The sequence below is a fragment of the Telmatherina bonti genome, assembly GCF_933228915.1.
Source record: "Telmatherina bonti genome assembly, chromosome: 7".
Taxonomy (NCBI): domain Eukaryota; kingdom Metazoa; phylum Chordata; class Actinopteri; order Atheriniformes; family Telmatherinidae; genus Telmatherina; species Telmatherina bonti.
Window position 1 is genome coordinate 27916588 of NC_136625.1, and position 19643 is coordinate 27936230.

General features: G+C 39.9%; 1 protein-coding gene across 1 annotated transcript in view; it reads left to right on the forward strand.

Annotated features, from left to right (window-relative positions):
* Positions 1 to 19643, forward strand: part of astn1 (astrotactin 1) — a gene marked incomplete at both ends in the record, with an annotated part of 379418 nt that overhangs the window by 66017 nt on the left and 293758 nt on the right. Inside the window, 2 exons of the mRNA XM_079244285.1 lie at positions 833 to 1014; positions 17481 to 17731. Of these exons, the coding sequence (XP_079100411.1) occupies positions 833 to 1014; positions 17481 to 17731 (433 nt within the window). The remainder of the gene's footprint in view (positions 1 to 832; positions 1015 to 17480; positions 17732 to 19643) is intronic.

Here is a 19643-nt window from a genome sequence, read left to right on the forward strand (position 1 = left end):
GCGCATCTTTGACATTCCTCGTATTTACAGAACATAAGAAAGCACCCATAAAGCTCGGTCATGCATTCATAATGTTTTCCATTTCTGCACTCTGTGTGTGTTTTTGCTGCACATAACTAATATTTCAAACAGGCTCGGAGAGAAATGTATTGTCTGGGGAACTGAGGTATGACACGGGGCACAGTGTTTCTCATGCTCCGCCGCTTCCATAAAATCACTGTTTACTCATTATTATCTCTTGGGTTTTAACCATTTTGTTGGGATTTTTTTTTTCTTTTTTGGTTCTTTCCATCATGGATATAATTGATGGCAGCTGAGACAGTGGGCTGACTCATCGGTAAAGATTATGAAAACACTTGAAAACTCTAGGAAAAAGGAGTAGATAATGATGTCTGTCATGTCATTTCATGTCAGCCGTGCCTGAACTGTGCTGTTTTGCATGAATTCATACAACAGATAATCATAAACAGGTTATATTGTTCCTTGGGGCAACCAGGATTGTTCAAGGTTTAGTGTTTATTTACTATTTCTGTAATTCAAAGAACAACATGGAAGATATAAATAACATTGTCAATCATATGATTTATATACTAACATTAATATTAATATTAATAATAGTATCACCATTTTCCTGCTAAATATTCAACAGTCTGTTAGATCAATGACCTAACTGCAGCAAAGCACAGTGGATGCTCTGCTTTTTATCCTTGGAAATTGCTCATATTTTAGTGGGTTTCTGTGATTAAACTGGCCGTTTTAACCAGTAATCCTGAGCTGTTTGGAACACCAGGTAGGTTCTCATTTGGTGCCATTCTCTCTTTCTTTTTGGCAGAGATCTCTGGGAACTCAGAGGACATCCCGCTGGTGCGCTGGCGGCAGCAGTGGCTGGAGAATGGCACTCTGCTTTTCCATATCCACCACCAGGACGGCAGCCTGAGCCTCCCAGACCCGACAGATGACCCGGCCAATGATTCTACCAAGGAAGAACTTCGCATCCTACACATCTCTGTGATGGTAAAACCTTTTGTTTCTGGGACTTTGCATTGAATAACAGAGAGAGAAAAAAAAAAAAAGAAATTCACTGTGTTTTCTTTTTTAACACATTGTTATGAGACTTTTTGATGGGTATTCATTACGAAGTGTATGGGCTCGACTTTCCAAAAGCTTTTTTGGTAAAGTTATTTTTCCTGAGGCTGACACATCCTTAGAGATGTCATCTGTGAGATAAGAGCCTTGCTTTTGATTTCTGATCTTTTCCAAGCAAAACTGCTGACTGCATAGATTTTGTTTTGTATTCTTAATAAAGGTTTTTGTAGGGAGCCAATAGATCTAGCAGATCTCTGTCAGGCTACAATGGTAAAGTATGTTTCAATTATAAAACATTTTACCGTTCATTCCACTTTAAAATGTTTTATTTGTCCCAGTACACATGATATCTGTAGAAACATTTCCTTTTTTTTTTTTCTCTTTTAACTCTGTCACTCAGCTGCCAGGTTTATTCACACTGATCACATGAAGTGTTTCCCTATAGCCTGTTGTTCTGCTGTTTGCTGCAGCACACGCTTGTCAGAGAATATGATGTGCTTTAACCGCAAAGACGCAGGGATTTTAAAAACTCCTACCCTGAAAGAGCATGTTTTTCTTGTTTCAAAAACAGATGTATGCTTTTACCCTTTCTATATCAGACAGATATTAAATCATAGCAGGAGGACCTGCATTTATGAAGTTCCACATCCCAAGTAGGGTGTAGATTTTTGCATGCGTGCACTGTATCAGACCTTATCTGCAATGTCGGCCTAGGAAATGAATCCTCAGAACTCTCAGCTTCCTCCTCTTGCCTGAGGAAATGTATATTTATTAGATCTTAGAAATGCCACACCTACTCCCAGTGCCCTTTTCCAGCCCAGAGACATTACAATCATGCTTTGATGGATGATATGTATTTTCAGATATTGAAAGCATATTATAGCAGCATACACAAATGATTAGTCAGCCAGAGAAAACTTTGGCCAGCAGCAACGTCTGCTGAACGACGGGAGGGAGATGCAATTCTATACCTTCAGAGCCTGATGTGATGATAAATAATGCCCTTGTTTTGTCCTCTACATGTTTTGCATGCATTAGCAAACATCAAGTTGATCCACTGGGTGTATAAGTTTGAAAGGTGGTGACATTCTTGCTTGGAAATTAGATGTCGAGTGCAGAGGCTCCATTTCTTCTTACTTTTTACAGTAATCTCTCATTTTCACTCCCTGCGCTTTCTGCATTTCCCACCCCATCAGCCTCAGGTCCGTGTCTTTGTGATTCCTGATCTGTTAATTCCTCATTGTGAAAGCACTGCCACAAAGGTGCTTTCATGAAGGTGTGGATAGAGAAGGATTAGCATTCGAATATGAGCAGACCGTAACGACAGATGGAAGCTGTGTTGCCACTGGGCTGCCCAGGCCCCACTGCAGCTTGCCACCCGGCTGGAGCCCCCGACCTATAAATCCAAAGCCCTGTCACTTGTTCAGCTCCTTGTGGGCACAGAAAAAAGGTCCTTTGAAGGCTGTTTTCGTGTTCCTTTTTAGCGTAGCGCAAACACACACATGTCATGGGACCTTTTCTAATTGTATGTCAGTGGAGCCTACGGAATAACTGATCTAAGCAAAGATCATTAACTAGAAAATATGAAGGAAAAAAAAACCCAGTAAACTACAACATCAGAAATTGAAATTTCATCAGATTCTTGCATATTTTATGTGATGACAGATGAAGGAAAACAATTCCCAGTTTATTTTTTTTCTGTTAGCCATGACTTCTGTTAGTGATCTGTACATCTTACTTTACGTAGCACTCACTAAAACCTTTTTCTAGCAGTATAAACTATTCTTTGATCTAATAATATAAATAATAGCAGCATGTCTGTGTCAACCTGAACAAAGCATGTAACGGTGTTAGATATGTGTGCAATAAACTGTCTTTCCACTGTTTAAATAGAAAAATCTTTCGCTGAAACACTTACAGCTGGTACGATCATCCTCCTCACAGCATCATATAGTGCACATTTATATCACATATGTGCAAAATATGCTCCATTTATTGTTCTTGAGACACTAGCTGTAGTAGTGTGAGCCTCTGCAATTTTTTATAGACACCACCACGACATTTTTATTTATTTTTTTTAAATCTTATTTTTGTTGCGTAGCCGCATCTGCATGGTTACCAGATTCAACTCTGCTCCCTCAGGGTGATTCTTTAAGGACTAAATGAATCAAATTGATGTGACTAAATTTGCAACCACAACCTGACAAAAGACCCGAAGCAGCAGTATATATTTTTACCGAATCCAATCTATTACTCACTGTTAGTCATCAGGTGCCTAGTGGGGATGCATCATCTGCTCTTTCTTTTGTTGGCCTACTGGGCATTGTGTTAGCGACACACGTGTGCTCGAAAAACTGGCACAGAAAGAAAAAAAAAAAAAAAAGAACCTGTTTAGCCTGGCCATCAGTCTAAAACAGTTGTGTATTTAACTTGGGAAGATGGCAAACAGAGTAAATAGCCGATCCAGTTATTAAACCACACAATGGTGGGTGTATTTACTTAAAACAAGAAAATGATTCACTGTTCATATAAAATGATTATCAAACCAGATGCTGATTATTTAACTCTTGATGGATCACTGAAATCACTTATTTTTCCATGACATAAGTTACGGAGCAAGTGTGCCAGATATCTAGTCTTCTCAGGTTTAAAGGGAAATCCTTTTATCCATAACATCCTTTGCTCCTTCTCAACATCTCAAAAGGATGTGTTTTGCAATCAGTTATTTTTCTCTTTCCTTCTCCCTCTCTGTCTCTTTTTCTTTATCCCAACACGATATGGACTCAAGCTAGTCCCTGTTCTGCACTACTGAGCCAGGTCAGCTCAGCCAGGAACATCTAATCTGCTACAGTTGATTGCTTGGCCATCATAGCTACCAGGAGACTATTTATGCCTAATGGACGAGTAAGGACTCTGGCGTTTTAAGGCTTGCAGACAAGCCAAACTTGTCATTGGACTGCTCCTAAAGAGGAATCGGGTTCAATGGACTGCATTAACATGTGATCCAAGGCTGAAGAAGCTAAGTTTTTTTTTTTTCCCAGTGACTTGAGCCAAGAAGCGTTATCACCTGATCATTTAGTTATTTTTCAAGCTACAGATCTGAATGAATGCATAAATGTGCAGAGGTTATTTTCTGTGCTTTAGTCTGTGTGCTTTTGAAATTCTGTAAAGTTGGAGGCTTCCGCACACAGGGTTCAAAGCTTCTCCCTTTGCATTCACATAAACAAGGTGACCACGGTGTCCTCCAGCGGCTGCAGCTGGTCATCCATAATAGATGACTAACCTTGTGTTTGTCTGTACCAACACCAGGTGAAACACTGGCATTTCAAAAACACATTCAACTCCAGCATGAACCCTACAGGCAGACAGCTGGAAATAAATCCCTTCACTTTTGCTGAATGGAGACAAACAAAACCACTATAGACATATAGATTTATTTAGAGAGCATCGCGTTTTCATTGTGTTATGATTGGTTTATCTATAGAGAGCTCCAGTGTGTTATTGCCCGTGCACATTTCTCCCTTTTTAATTTCCAAATTTTAATTAGTTGCTGTTTTGCTACAGGGCCTCAATGGATCAATCCAATCAGCACACAGAGTATGGAGGCATCCAAACCAAACAGAGTCAATTACATTATATGATTGCCTAATATTTTCATGCTTAGGGTGAGATGCAATGTTTTCCCCCTGAGAGTCTATTTTGGCTCTATTGTTTTTCCACAGAGGCCAAAAATCCAACTTTCAAGTGTGCACAAGCATTGTAGTGAAAGGCAGAGTAGAGTAGAAATGCAGGGAGAGAAACATTCACAAAAGAATAAATGACTGTGTAATAAAATAAGTTCAAATAATAAAAGAAAAAAGGATTTCAGCCCTTGTGGCTGCTGATGTTGCTTATTTTGCTGCATGGTGTTATGTTCGGACAATATGGGCAGATTTACCCTCAACTGTGGCACAGCCTTCAAGCATTCAAGGTTCAAGTTTACTGTGGATCAGTGGTGTGGAAGTAAGAAAAAGAAAATCCCACACTGTGCCCACTCAACCCAAAATGTGAAGTGCAACCTAGTCTGTCAGAGCTGTGGGGTGTCTTATGTTAATAACTGCTAGGTCACACTTTCCTCTTAGTCTGCTTCGTGCTGGCTGAAATACACACTATGACGCAAAAACATTACGGCTTTAATGGGTTGTTCTATGAGCACCAGCATTTTCTAATTGGCCCCATCTAAGTGTTAACATCACCAAATCCTGTTGTAATTTACATATGTGCTCTATGGTTTGCATGCTGTAAAAGAACCTCTCCAGCCAAAGATCTGTATCCAAAAACATCAGAAAACATTTCTAGTAAAAAATATTTGCAAGCTGGAAGCTCAATATGAATATTCAGCAAATGGGGATACATGTCTTATGTCTTTAGTACTTTACATTTGACGTTTGGGTAATAAGGCTGATTTCTTCTCCTTTTATGCACATGAACAGGTACATCAGTTTTAAATGTTGTCAAACGTCACTGCCCACATACACAAATATGTGCTTTAGGCCAGCATGGCTGTTAGAGAATACTATTATTATTACAGATCATAAATCTTGCTGGAACATGAACGGTTGTTTGTCCCTCTGTGTTGGCTCTGTGATGGACTGGCAACATGTCCAGGGTGTACCCTGCGTCTCGCCCAATGATTTGTGGGATGGGCCCCTCAACCCTTAATTAGAATAAGTGGCTAAGAAAATGGATGGATAAATGCAGCAGAACTCTTAGATTCAACGGCTCAGGTCAGCAAGTCTAGACCAGAGTCCAGACTAAACATGGAGGGAGGAGTCTTTGTGAAACAAACCACTAGTGGAAATTCAATGGTCACTAAATGTTGATACTTTTAAATATCATGCACCTTTGCAAGAAATCTGCAAAGTAACTTTTAGCTTATATCGACTGTTGCTTCATTTTTAACCATTTTAATTTAATTTGAATATGTTTTATATTATGCTATTTATGACTTTTGCAGTGTGATTCTTTTTCTCATTATTTCTTTTATGTGCTTTCTAATGCTTTTTCTGCATCCAACTGTAGAAGTTTGGAAGTGGTTTATGTAAAGCACTTTGAATTGTCTTACATAAAATGTGCTACGCAATAAACTGGCCTTACTTAGTAAATACAGTCACAACAGAGCTCTTAAAGTTCTTAGTTAATTTCTGCATTCTAATGCAAGTTGTGATTGCAACAGAGAAAACATCGTGGAGAATTTATAAAGGCAACATGAAAAGAGGCAGTGCAGTAGATCAATGATTTCAAACCTATTTTCCCTTGGCACCACCTTCATCCGACTACCAAAAAGCTGTGAACCCAGCCCCACCCACTCCATGTTGGAACCACTTGGTTTTATGCTTTCATTAGCTGCTTCTCACCGAAAAAAAAGATACATTCTGACTACATATTTTCCTTTGATAAAATCAGTTAGTGTAATAACTAACACATACCCTTTTTTTTCTCTGAATGAATACAAATAATCTGCACTGTGATATTTTTCAGTCACGTCCTGTTAATGACATGGTGCAAAGTTAGTGAATCCAGGCTCCTAAAACACTGATTCTGTGTGAATGAAACACCCAAATGACAAAGAAAATGAGCCTCATCTCATCTCTTTGTGAACATTGCCTGGATTTTATTTAAATCGTCTCTTAACAAATAAATCCTCTTGGATCCCCTTTATTTTTTGGGGACCACCTCGGGGATCCAGGCACCCCAGGTTGGGAACTACTGCAGTAGATGGTGATGGTCTGTGCACCTTTTTAATAGAACGCAGCTGCTTCATCATCTATTTTTCTGATTGTTTTGCTGGTCATACATGCTCAACATTGCTGTGACTATTTCTGATGGGTTTGCACAGTTTGGCCACACATCTATAAGCTGAAAATATACAGAGATGCACATAAAATGACCGCAGAAGACCAACTGAAGACTGTCCATATGCATATTTAATACTGAACAGAAATCAGTCCCCAGGTAGACAAAGAATATCAGATATTGTAGCATTTATGAAATATCTCAGTCAATGCTTTGAAAGATAATCATCTCTATTGAACTTGATATTGTAAATTTTCCTTGTGCATAAATACACTGCTCAAAAAAAGAAAGTGAACACTTAAACAACACAATGTAATTCCAAGGCAACCACACTTCTGTGAAATCAAACTGCCCACTTAAGAAGCAACACTGATTGACAATCAATTTCACATGCAACAACAGGTGGAGATTATAGGCAATTGGCAAGACACCTAATAAAGGAGTGCTTCTGCAAGTGGTGACCACAGACCACTTCTCAGTTCTGATGCTTTCTGGCTGATGTTTTGGTCACTTTTAAATGCTGGTGGTGCTTTCACTCTAGTGGTAGCATGAGATGGAGTCTACAACCCACACAAGTGGCTAAGGTAGTGCAGCTCATCCAGGATGGCACATCACTGCGAGCTGTGGCATAGAGCATGTGTTTTCTCAAACAGTCAGAAACAGACTCCATGAGGGTGGTATGAGGGCCCGACGTCCACAGGTGGGGGTTGTGCTTACAGCCCAGCACCGTGCAGGATGTTTGGCATTTGCCAGAGAACACCAAGATTGGCAAATTTGCCATTGGCACCCTGTGCTCCTCACAGATGAAAGTAGGTTCACACTGAGCACACGTGACAGACGTGACAGAGTCTGGAGACGCCGTGGAGAACGTTCTGCTGCCTGCAACATCCTCCAACATGACTGGTTTGGCAGTGGGTCAGTAATGGTGTGGGATGGCATTTCTTTGGAGGGCCGCACAGCCCTCCATGTGCTCGCCTGGCTGCCATTAGGTACCAGGATGAGATCCTCAGACCCCTTGTGAGACCATATGCCGGTATGGTTGGCCCTGGGTTCCTTCTATAGCAAGACAATGCTAAACTCCATTTGGCTGGAGTGTGTCAGCAGTTCCTCCAACACAAAATAGTTGATTTTATGGACTGGCCCACCCGTTCCCCAGCCCTGAATCCAACTGAACACATCTGGGACATCATGTCTCGCTCCATCCACCAATGGCAAGTTGCACCACAGGCTGTCCAGGAGTTGGCTGACACTTTAGTCCAGGTCTGGGAGGAGATCCCTCAGGAGAACATCCGCCGCCTCTTCAGGAGCATGCCCAGGCATTGTAGGGAGGTCATACAGGCACACGGAGGCCACACACACTACTGAGCCTCATTTTGACTTGTTTCAAGGACATTACATCAAAGTTGGATCAGCCTGTAGTGTGTTTTTCCACTTTAATTTTGAGTATAACTCCAAATCCAGACCTCTATGGGTTGATACATTTGATTTTTATTTATCATTTTTGTGTGATTTTGTTGTCAGCCCATTCAACTATGGAAAGAACAAAGTATTTCATACAAATATTTCATTGTTTTAGATCTACAAGGTGTTACTTGAGTGTCCCTTTATTTTTTTGAGCAGTGTATAAATGATGGACTTACTTGAAAACTCTTGTCTGGGTAACAGGAGGATGCTGTTCTGCAACATAAATCCTGCTAAAGCCTTGGTGACAGATGGAGGAAAAAATCAAAGTCAGAAAAGGCACAGGTGAATATAAAAATAAATAAATACAAAGAGAATAGGAACAAACAGGGTATATGATGTCATGACATGCTTCTTCTTGGCCTCTGATTTCGATTGATGCTCTGTAAATTGATACTTTTCCTAGACGCTCAAATACCCACAATACCTTTTATTTCTAGAAGCAATTTTTTCATGTCTAATTAGATATGTAAGACTGGTAATGAGATATAATCCTACTTAAACTCTCGTAAACATTATAAACTTTTATTTATTTTTTTTTTTTACACTCTTCGGTTTTCAATAATTTTACCTGGTGTGGAGCAGATATCTTCATCATGTAAAAACTTTCACCGCTGGAAAACACAGATCCAAATAGAAAATATGAACAAGTTCCAGTTGCAATTAAATGTGCAATTCGTAAAGAACATCTAAAATGTCATTTAAGCCTAACTGGGAATTCCAAGCTGAATTCAGTTTTGCTACATCCTCATTTCACTGCTGAAAGCCTCTGCCATATGAAGCGATCACAGTGCTAGCACTGTTAGCACTGTTCGACCACAGTTCATTTCACAACACAATAGCAAATCAGCTTTCAGAAACACACACAGACGCATATGTCCTCCATCGGTGTGTGGGAGTGAACGGTCATTGTGACAATGCTCGGCACACGATATCAACACAGTGACCCTTCTTAAACTTGCACTGATAACATTGATCGTATAAACCTTAAATCTATGCGGCTCTGGTCACTGCAAAGCAGTCGGCTCTGCTGAATCTCCAGCCTCCTGAGATGCTCTCTGAGCATCACAGCATGGTGTGTTTTTGAAAAACCTGCCGAGCGAGACGGACCAATCCATGGTTTCCCTATGGGCCATGAGAATGGCCAAGCGCTTGGCCTGTCTGTGAGGCTGTTGAATCGCTGATGCAGACATTTGTTGGCTTCCCAACAGAGAGAGAAAAGGGAAAATTAGAATATCTGTTAAATAAAAAAGGCAGCCTTTCAACCTCACAGCTGAAAAAGCTGATATATTAACACTGAGTTGATTAGTGTTTTATGAAAGCTTCTTGTAATCAGTAATTTCAGTTTCTTTAGTAGTTGATGAAAACAGTTAATACATTTTAAAGTTATTGCTGAAGTGCTTCAGCTGGAAATGCCGGCTGCCAACATGCATGCTTGAACAGTACTATGGGGGGTTAACTATGAATAAACTGTGAATGTGAGCTTAATTCTCTTTTATTTAGTGGCTTTAATGTTGAATTGTTCACGTTAACTCAGCCCAGTGTTGCTTGAGCACATCCATCTTTTAATTATTTACTCCTTACTGCAACACAGCCAGAATTAAACACAATGAAACAAACAGGATGCACATGACAATTTTTCTAAAACTGTTCTACATTTGCTTAAAGCTGCATCTCAGTGAGCACGCAAGAGAAGTTAGCCCGGCTTGTATTGATGTCAAGAATCCAATAATTTCCGCTCTCAGAGGATATTTCAGCAAGGATGAGTGTCTCATAAAGCAGAAAACATGCTTATAATAAAGCAGACTTGCATTGAAGCTGAGATGTTACACGCTGGTCGGCTGGTTTATTTTGCTTTGCTAATGTAAAGGATGCTGTGCTTGCTTTACAGTGAAAAAAAAAAGATTGAAAAAAAAAAAGATTGCTGAGATTTTTAGGCCCAAGTTAATTTCCTGTACAGACAGGCTAGAACAGAAAACAAACAAACAAAAAAAAAAGTCAAGAGGTTTCTTAGCCAGAAGAGATAAACATAATACAAATAAACATTTTTATTTCTTTCTGCTGTCATGTTTGCTTCATCCGGTTAAATGAGGCATACAGTGATTCTTCGCAGAAGACAATCACACATTTTGTACAAGCATGTCGGTCAGTGGTGTAATTACAAACATTACATAGACTCAAACTTCAATTACAAATGCAAATACTTTCCAGTTGGCATAATTTTCTTAGTTATCTGCTGTATAGTGACCCAGTAATGCTCATGCATGCCACATAATTTTACTTTTGAAAAACAAATGGCAAGGCTGAGAAAAGCTTGAGACGATAAAAGTCTCAAAATATGTGTGAAACAAGTTCTTTTCAAGTCAGTAAAAAAAACAAACTACGTAAAGACTATTGTTATTCCCTGAATTTGGATGCCATTCCTTTCCGTGGAACAAGACAATTCCTCTTATCTGAACCCAGCGATCATCACGGTTCCCTACGCTAATGGTAACCCAGTATCATAGAGGTATTATGCAGAACACCTACACTATTATTTTTCTGGCATTCTACCATAAACTTCTAATTTTCAGAGTATTTGCTGAAACACTGTGACTTGCAAGCTCTCATTCGCCTCTCCCAAATGAATTAGTCACACATGAGCGAGTGTAAAAATGAGTTTTGGATTTGTGCTGATGAAACTTTGGGATTGATAGCTGTTTGAAGGAGTTAAACATTTGCGCCAAGAGAGATCCAGAACAAAATATGTACGCACCCATTTGCAGAAACCTTTTTTCTTTCCATTGAAATATAGTACAAATGTTTTATACTCAGAAAGTTTAACAAAATAAGTAGAAAGTAAGACGTGCAACAGGAACAACATACAGGGATTTTATCAGGGTGTGGCTGCAATGGCTTTGCTAATATTTATTCACATAAAATGCATACTAGAGTAAACTCAAGAACTTGTCTCATGTATTGTTTTTAATTGTGGTAAATCATGTAAGGTTAGGCAAATTTGGATGTTTTGCTGTGGCACAAATCCTACAGTAAAAACTTATTATTTCTAAATTTTCTAAATAAACTAAATTTATTTCTGTAAGCATCTAAAATAAATGCAAGCTACTCTTTCTTAGTAAACAAAGCACCTTTCTCTCACATTTTTCTCATGGTCTGAAATTACAATTACATAGCTGTAAACATTTTATTAATTACAGCACAAGTACTCAGTCTCATTGTGACGGAGGGGCACAGTGAGAATTTAACCTGTACTGACTTTAATGGCAGCTTGGCCAGTTTCCCTTCTTTATTGGAGGCTTTTACATGGTAGCCACACGTAGAATGACTTTATATCTTTACACTTTGCAGAATCAGAGTTAGATTAATTAATTACATTATCCAAAGAGGTGGCGGAGGTTATGTTTTTTGCTGGTGTTTATCTGTCTGTTAGTTTGTTAGTAACTATGAAAAAAAACTATTGGAGAAATTTTCATTATTTATAGTTTTTTTTTCTTTAATTAGAGAATAGGTCTTGGTCTAACTTAGCTTTCATTAAATGTTGAGCGTGATCTGGACCACTATCTGGATCTAACAATTTTTTGAAGGAGTCTTTGTCATTTTGAGATAGGGCCATTTTCAGTATTTATGCATAAAACTTAACAATAAGTAATCAGGTGCCAAAAATGCGAGAGTAGTTCAGAACAGGTGTTACAATATATAAATTATAGATCTGGATCCACGTAAAATGCTGGATACTACAATTCAGAATAGAAAGAAATAAGGGATCTTTGGATTTTTTTTATCACTGCAAGAGAATAAATTAAGATATAGACATGCCACAAACACCACAATATAGCCAAGACACAGTTGATTCACTAATGGTGTATATAGGAATCTATAGATTTATACAAAAATGAATGTAGCACTGTGAGGTGGAAGCGCCAGTGTAGGTGGAAACAAGCTGCTTGGTGGAAAACAGCATTATTTGACTGCTTTTTCAAGTTAAATCTGCACTGAAGGATTCAACCAAGATGGTGCTTTGGATAGCACTTAGAAAACCACAATAAATAAACCAAATTTCAAGCTTTGGTGAGTTTAGTGGTCGTAACATAAAAAAACAAAACAAACAAACAAAAAAAAATGCTAAATACAATTTGTCTCGTCAGTCAAGGTTGTATTATTCTCAAAATTCAAACTTTTTTTAAGGTGTAAAGTGGCTTTACAGTAACATTGTCATACACTTAAGCTGATGTACCATCCCACAATTAAAACAGTATGAATATCAAGCAGGTAATATTTCTAAAATCAACCATCTTAGCTTAGCATAATGGGATGCTAGCATTTGCTCATTAGCTTCTTCTGTGGAATACATAAAGAGCTTGTGTGTGTCTGTGTATCAACTAGCATTCAGGGAGCCATGTCTCTTTAAACCACAAACTTGAAGCTTAAATATCAAACCATTAATAACAAAATTGGTAACCAGGTATGGCTGAGATATGTCAATGAAGCAAAGCGGTGGACTGATTCACAGCTAGATTAAATTTTCAGTTATCATGTTTGCTTCTTTTTTTGGGAACTTTTTGAGCATTACTCATCGTTCAACCTTTTTTTTTTTTTTCTTTTTCTTTTTTTTTACTTTTCAATGTTTCTATTTTCAGTGTAGCATTTTTAGTTTTTAACCTGCAGTTTTGTTTTTTGTAACTGTATGTGATCTAAGCAAAGTATCTTTTTCTTTGTGAGTAAACCTTTGTCTGTTTGTATGATTAAACATTAGAATCCTTCCCAAGACAATGACAGTGGCAAATTTGAATACAACATGTATATGATTAAAAAATAATCTTTAAATATTTTGTAACCATTTAAAGCTTTAAAATTACAGTAACGTATACAATCATAATACTATTCATATTAATATCCAATTACCACAAAGAGTCCAACTACCATGCCTTAATGCTTTATTACCTTTTATGAAATACTCCAAATTGAATCAAATGATGTAAGCCATTTTTCTCATTAATTTTCATTTCCATTGGGTTAACCCTAGTGTGATGTGTTTGAAATGGGCTTTTGACTTTCACATTTGTTCAATGTCAAAAATCTGCACCACATCTGCTTAAAATCCCCACAGCTTCAATTTATTGGTGTGAAATGTTGTAATTGAACCCAAGATTCAGGAGTTAGCACGATAACAAATGCATGAAAGAATAGATTTAGATTTTGAACACTGCCGCTTTCTATCACTACTGTGACCTGATATTAAATTCAATCGGAAACTCTTCTGCAAAGATAAAGTTTATTGTAATCAAAGCAACAAACTTCCTTTTGTTATCTTGTAACTGTCAGATTGTCCAGATCTTTCCGCCTCCCTGATTCGCAATGCTTTGCATCCAGAGACTAAGTGACAGATTTATAGCTCAGCTCTGATTCCATGTCTCCTCTGTTATCCTGAGAAAGGCCATGTCTTCTCTTCTCCATTCAGGACTTACATGACAGGAGTGTAAGTCATAAGGAGCGCTGGTGCCATTATAACATCATCCCCATCCGTTAGTAAGTGGATTATGGGGCTGGAGCGCTGGCATGCTTTGATGTGTGGTTTGGTTTTATTGGCAATATAAGAGGACACAGTCCACTTAGTCTCTGCTCTGATTCCAAGTAATGCTGGCATTAACTTTTTTTTCCACATTGCCTGTGTTAACCCCCGTCCTCTGTGCATGAGCGCTAATGCGGGTTGATGGGTTTAAATTCCATTTGTCACAGAGGTTGATGTGATTGAGAACCTTTCAAAGAACTTGACATTTGATATCTTATTCAAGCTTGCTGAGGAATGAATGAAACCATAGACCTTAATGTTAAATTTGGACATATTTTTCCAATATTGATTTATTTGCTTTTTTTACACATGAAGATTTCTTATTTCTCTTATTTATTTCAACATGTTAGGAAGTTAAAGTCTTTTGCAACCAACATTGTGGACACTGGAAACCTTCCCCTTCCTGACATCTTGCTCCATTCTCACATCACTCCTGTAACTGTCTCAAAGAGATTTTTTGTTTTTCTTTTCGACACCTTTTCACACATCTATTCCACCTGTGATCTAGACATCTTCACGTGTTTCACCACAGGCATGTACCTCAGTGGGCAAGCTTTGAAGTTAACTAAAAGGAAGTTGTTCTTTTATGTTGTAATAGTATCTCTAAAAAACTGGAGCCAACAGATTTTCTTGAGAAAAAGAAAAAAAACAAAACAATGAAATCAATCAGATGTGGAGTAGTGGGTCATAAAAAATATTGAAAAAATAATATAGGAAATTGATGGTAAATAAAAATACACTTATAAACGCACTATTTGGGGTTCATGAGTAGTTTTTGTAAGAATTTTACTACTGCATCTAAAACCATTAAACAGAAAGTGATGTTGGAAGAGGGATGTGAGCTTGTATTTATTCTTTTTAAGGGTAATAATAAATAACTGTCATTTACAGGCGACATGTGCTTACTGCACATTTTCCAATTGGGTGCTTTTCACTGCATGGGTGCTTTTTTCAGCACACCACCATCTCCTTCTTCCTACATCACTTCCTGTCTTGGTGTTTTAGATGCAGTTGTAAAGTATATTACTACTCCAAAAAATATTAATATGGTTGTTTTTATTTAGCATTGGTTTCCAACTATATTTTTCCATATCCTGATTTTAGGGGGGCTCTAACCTGCAACACGTTCTTTATTTTAGTTTATTTTTTAAACTGTCTGATGTGTTTATTTACTTTATGTTCATTTAGTTTTATATCGCTCTGTAGCATACCTTGACTTACTTCCTGAAAATAACAGTCTTTTCCTCTACTTTTAGGTATTTGAAGTGTATTCACTGCTTTCTTGGCATTTCAATGAGTTTCGTGACTTTCCAAATTTGAAAAAAAAGGTAATCAGTGCAAACCAAAATGACTCAGGTCTCCCGCCCGTCCACTGTGAATATAGATTTACTGCATAAGTGGCCCATATCACAGTGTCATTTGTTAATGTCCTTGACTGTGCAGATTAAGCAAACAACATATGCAAATAGGACTCTACTCTTTCCAATTTGAATTAATTTGAGGAACTGTAACTCCTTTTTCTTCAGCCTCAGAGCCTGATATGTTTGAAAAAGGATATTCTATGTAAATTACTGATTAAACCTCAATTTTTCGTTCTATCATTTTGGCTTATCTTTTCATAACTTTACTTCTTTGAAATCACCGGCGCCCTGGCTAATTCTAACAGCCCCCTCCCCAAACAAATGGGGTTTTAATTGAATTTGTTTAGTTCTCTCTTAAAAAGTTGACAAACCAAACTTTTAAACACATTTGCTGAAGAGGAAAGTATCTGTTGACAGAGAGTTACATAGAAAACTGCACTTTTTTTTTTTTTTTTGGTCTGCAAAACATTCACTTACTCTTTAAAAATGAATCTGTCTCGAATGGTAAATTGCCACTGCCTGTCTCTCTGTGCTGTCACCTTGACATTTCCATAACTCTTTTTGACATTTTCTAAATTGCAACATGTATCTGATTTTTATTCATTTGATTGCACTCAGCTGCTAGCATGAAATTAGGCTTGTGGAAGTGGTAAATTGCATAAACTGAACATGTGATGTTATGCCCTCAAGTCAATCCTGTGGTCTCATCTTTGACGTCTCTACTCTAAATTGAATTTTACTAACCTTAAAAATGCAAATGAATAGTATTAGAATAGGGTAAATAAAACATCCCAGGAACTATCTTTGCCTTTATTCACAAAGGGAGTATCAAACCGACAGTTGATTTCACACCTTCCTGTGTTTCCACAGACTGCATACTTCTGACTCGCCTTGACTTTGATCCATATCCTGCTTCTTGGCAGGTTCCTCCGACTCGGCTCTTGCCTTTTCTGCTCTCTGTTTGACGCTTCCCCTATCTCTGGCTTGCTCTCTCTCTCCAGTTTCCTTCTGATTCTGTCTCTGTCCTCCCCACTAACCTGTCCTCGGGGCAGACTCATTGCCCTTCATCTGTCCATCCTGTACGATCTCCCAGCCCTGTGCTTGTGTATGTTTCTGTATCCCTATACCCCAGTAGAGTCTCATAAGTCATTAAAATCAGGGAGAAAAAGAGCAGAACTGAAATGTTCATGTGGTCTGACCCAGTCATCTGGTATCAGTCCTTCCTGGAGAGCATGTGCAGCTAGAACTGATATTGGTATTTCCATATACTGTGAGTAAAGCTGACTTCCTTTTTGACTTTAGTCAGATTTCATGGCTGTGATGAAAAATGGACCTTTGCTGATCACATTCCTCTTTGCAGCATGGCAAGGTTACAAGAGAGGTATTGCACTTGTGCTAATAGCTTTTCAGATAACATCTTTAACTACCTTTATTTTTAGAATATTCTTCTGCTTAAACCAATCAAATATCCAGTTCAGTTTTAACCACTTAAATACAACAGAACAAAACCTTCAGAAAAAAAAAAAAAAAAAAAAAAAAATCCTATAGTTAGTTACTCCTCCGCAACTGCAAATAAAACGCAGCAAAATTGGCATCAATGGATCAGAGGCGCACTGGGAGATATTGTAATACCCTTCAGTAAGATTCTTATCACTCGGCCATTGTGAAATTTGGAAAAACTCCAGCAAATTTATGTGGTCTTCCATTTAGTCAAGTTATAAATCAAACCTCCAACATGCAGGTCGATGAGAGGATTTCACATCTTATAGACTGTCAGGATAGCTGATATTAATAATCTCCCAACTGCACTTTGGAGAATGGCTGCTGCAGTTAGGGCTCTGAGATCAATGTTATTATTAGTATTTGGTAAAAAATCATTAAAGAGATGTTCTGGACCTTACTTCACATTGTTTCAAGGTGAAATGGTTAGTATCACAACTTCTAGCTCTTAAAACTCTGTAGGAGTTATTCACCAAATTCGAGCCGCGACTTTTTTTTTTTTAAATTGAGCTTTTGGCATCACAATGTTGACTTTGATCCATATTCTACTTGGCACGATTCTCTGACACTGTACCCGCCATGACTCTCTGCTCTCCCTCTCGCCCGCCCTTCTTTTTCCTCTCTCCTTGTCTTCTGTCTCTGTCCAAATGCCACCCTCCCCTCCTCAGGGTGGGATGATCGCCCTTCTGCTATCCGTGCTGTGCCTCGTCCTGATCCTATACACCCGCAGGCGCTGGTGTAAACGCCGCCGCATCCCCCAGCCCCAGAAGAGCGCCAGTGCTGAGGCAGCTAATGAGATCCACTACATCCCATCGGTGCTGATGGGAGGGCAGGCCCGGGAAAGCTTAAGGAACTCCCGGGGTCAGGGGCCGAACTCCAGTGGAACCCTCAGCATTCGGGAGACGCCGATTTTGGATGGGTACAGGCAGGGTTGGCTGGATTAGGGGGCTTTAAGTGTAATTTGAAACATATAAGTTCTGAAAATGATCACACTGATCAGGAATGAGCATATATGATATATTATTACTCATTTTATGCAACAGTCTTAAAATTGTTAAGAATTTAAAGGACCCTTTTCTTGCCTGCTGCCCACTTTGCTTTGTTGTTCAAGGCCACGGGTGCCCAAAGTCGGTCCTCAAGTGCAGCTTTTCTGCAGGTTTTCAATGTATCCCTGTTCCAACACATCTGGCTTCCATTAAATGTGTCATGTCTGGTGGCACTTAAGTCTTATTTTCCAAGCACTTCCTGTTTTATTTTGTATCACTTACCTGTTTCTCGTTTCAGTTCCCTACCCTGCTCACTGTGTCTTTGCCTGTGTGATTACCTGCTCCGCCCCTCATGTCCCACCTGTGTCTACTTGTCCTTCCCGCCCTCGTTAGTATTTAGTGTCTGTGTGTTTCCTCTGTCCTTGCCAGATTGTCTTTGTTCGTGTTCAGGTAATTACACTCGCTCCGTGTATTTTATGTGTCTTCTTGTCTGTGTGCATTTTGGGGGTTTTTGACTTCTGTCTTTGTTCGTGTTCAGGTTCAGCCTGCCTGTGTTTTCTGTGAAGACTATTAAATTGGATCCACGCATTTGGGTCTCTGTGCTTATTCGTGATAGCACAATCTGGCCACGATGAACCCAGCGGGCTCGGACCCTGCCTCCCAAGATCCTGTCCATGCGGCGCTGCAAGCGCAGGGACATAGAATCCACCGGCAGGAGGAACAGCTGTCACTGCTTCGGCATGATCTAAAAGAGATGGCCGCTCGACAGGAGTCCATGATCGCTGCCTTCACCAACCAACTGACGGTACTTGCGGAGAGGATGAACCCCTGTCCTCCTGACCCGCACTCAGCTTCAGAACATTCCACCTCGTCAGACCCACCTGCGAGCAGTTCCCCTTTCCAGCCTCTGGTTCACGTTCAGCTGTCCCGACCGGAGAAGTTTTCCGGGGACTCAGGGGACTGTCGGGCATTTATTACCCAGTGTGAACTGCATTTCGAGATGCAACCAGGTGGTTTCCAGTCTGACAGAGCCAAGGTAGCGTATATGATCTCACATTTGACCGGCAGAGCGGAGGCTTGGGCAGTTGCTGAATGGAATCGGCGCTCCCCCGTGTGCGACTCGCTACAGGCTTTTGTTCAGACGCTGAGTCAGATTTTTCATCACGTCACTCCTGGCAGAGAGGCTGCTCGAGCACTGGTTCAATTGAGACAAGGCGAACAGCGAGTGGCGGACTACGCGGTCCGATTTCGTACGCTGGGCGCTGACAGTGGATGGAATCCCACTGCTCTGTTTGACGCGTTTCTGAACGGATTAGGAGAGGACATAAAGGATCAACTGGCTCCTCTGGATCTGCCTGAAACGCTGGATGAACTCATAGCGCTGGCTATTAAAATCGACAGGAGGGTCGTGGAGCGTGAGCGGGAGAGATCCCGCGGTCACGCGCAGTATCGGAGAGGGCAGCGCAACCCCCAGCCCCTCTCACTTCTGAGTACAACCAACTTGTCCGCGACCTCTCCCTCTGCTCTTTCGGGAGAGGAGGAACCTATGCAGTTAGGACGGACCCATTTGACACCGGAGGAGCGACAGCGGCGGTGGAGACAGGGGCGCTGTTTCCACTGTGGTCGTCTGGGGCATGTTCTGGCCGCCTGCCCAGTAAAAGCTCGGGCTCATCAGTGAGGAGGAGGGCACTGGTGAGCCATAATATTCCTGTTAACCCCTCTCGTCCTACCCCCCTGGTTACTCTCACCTCCTCCACGGTTTCCTGCGGATCTGCGGTGCTGATTGACTCTGGGTCCGATGCCAATCTGATGGACCATGCCCTGGCTCAGGAGCTTCAGTTGGCA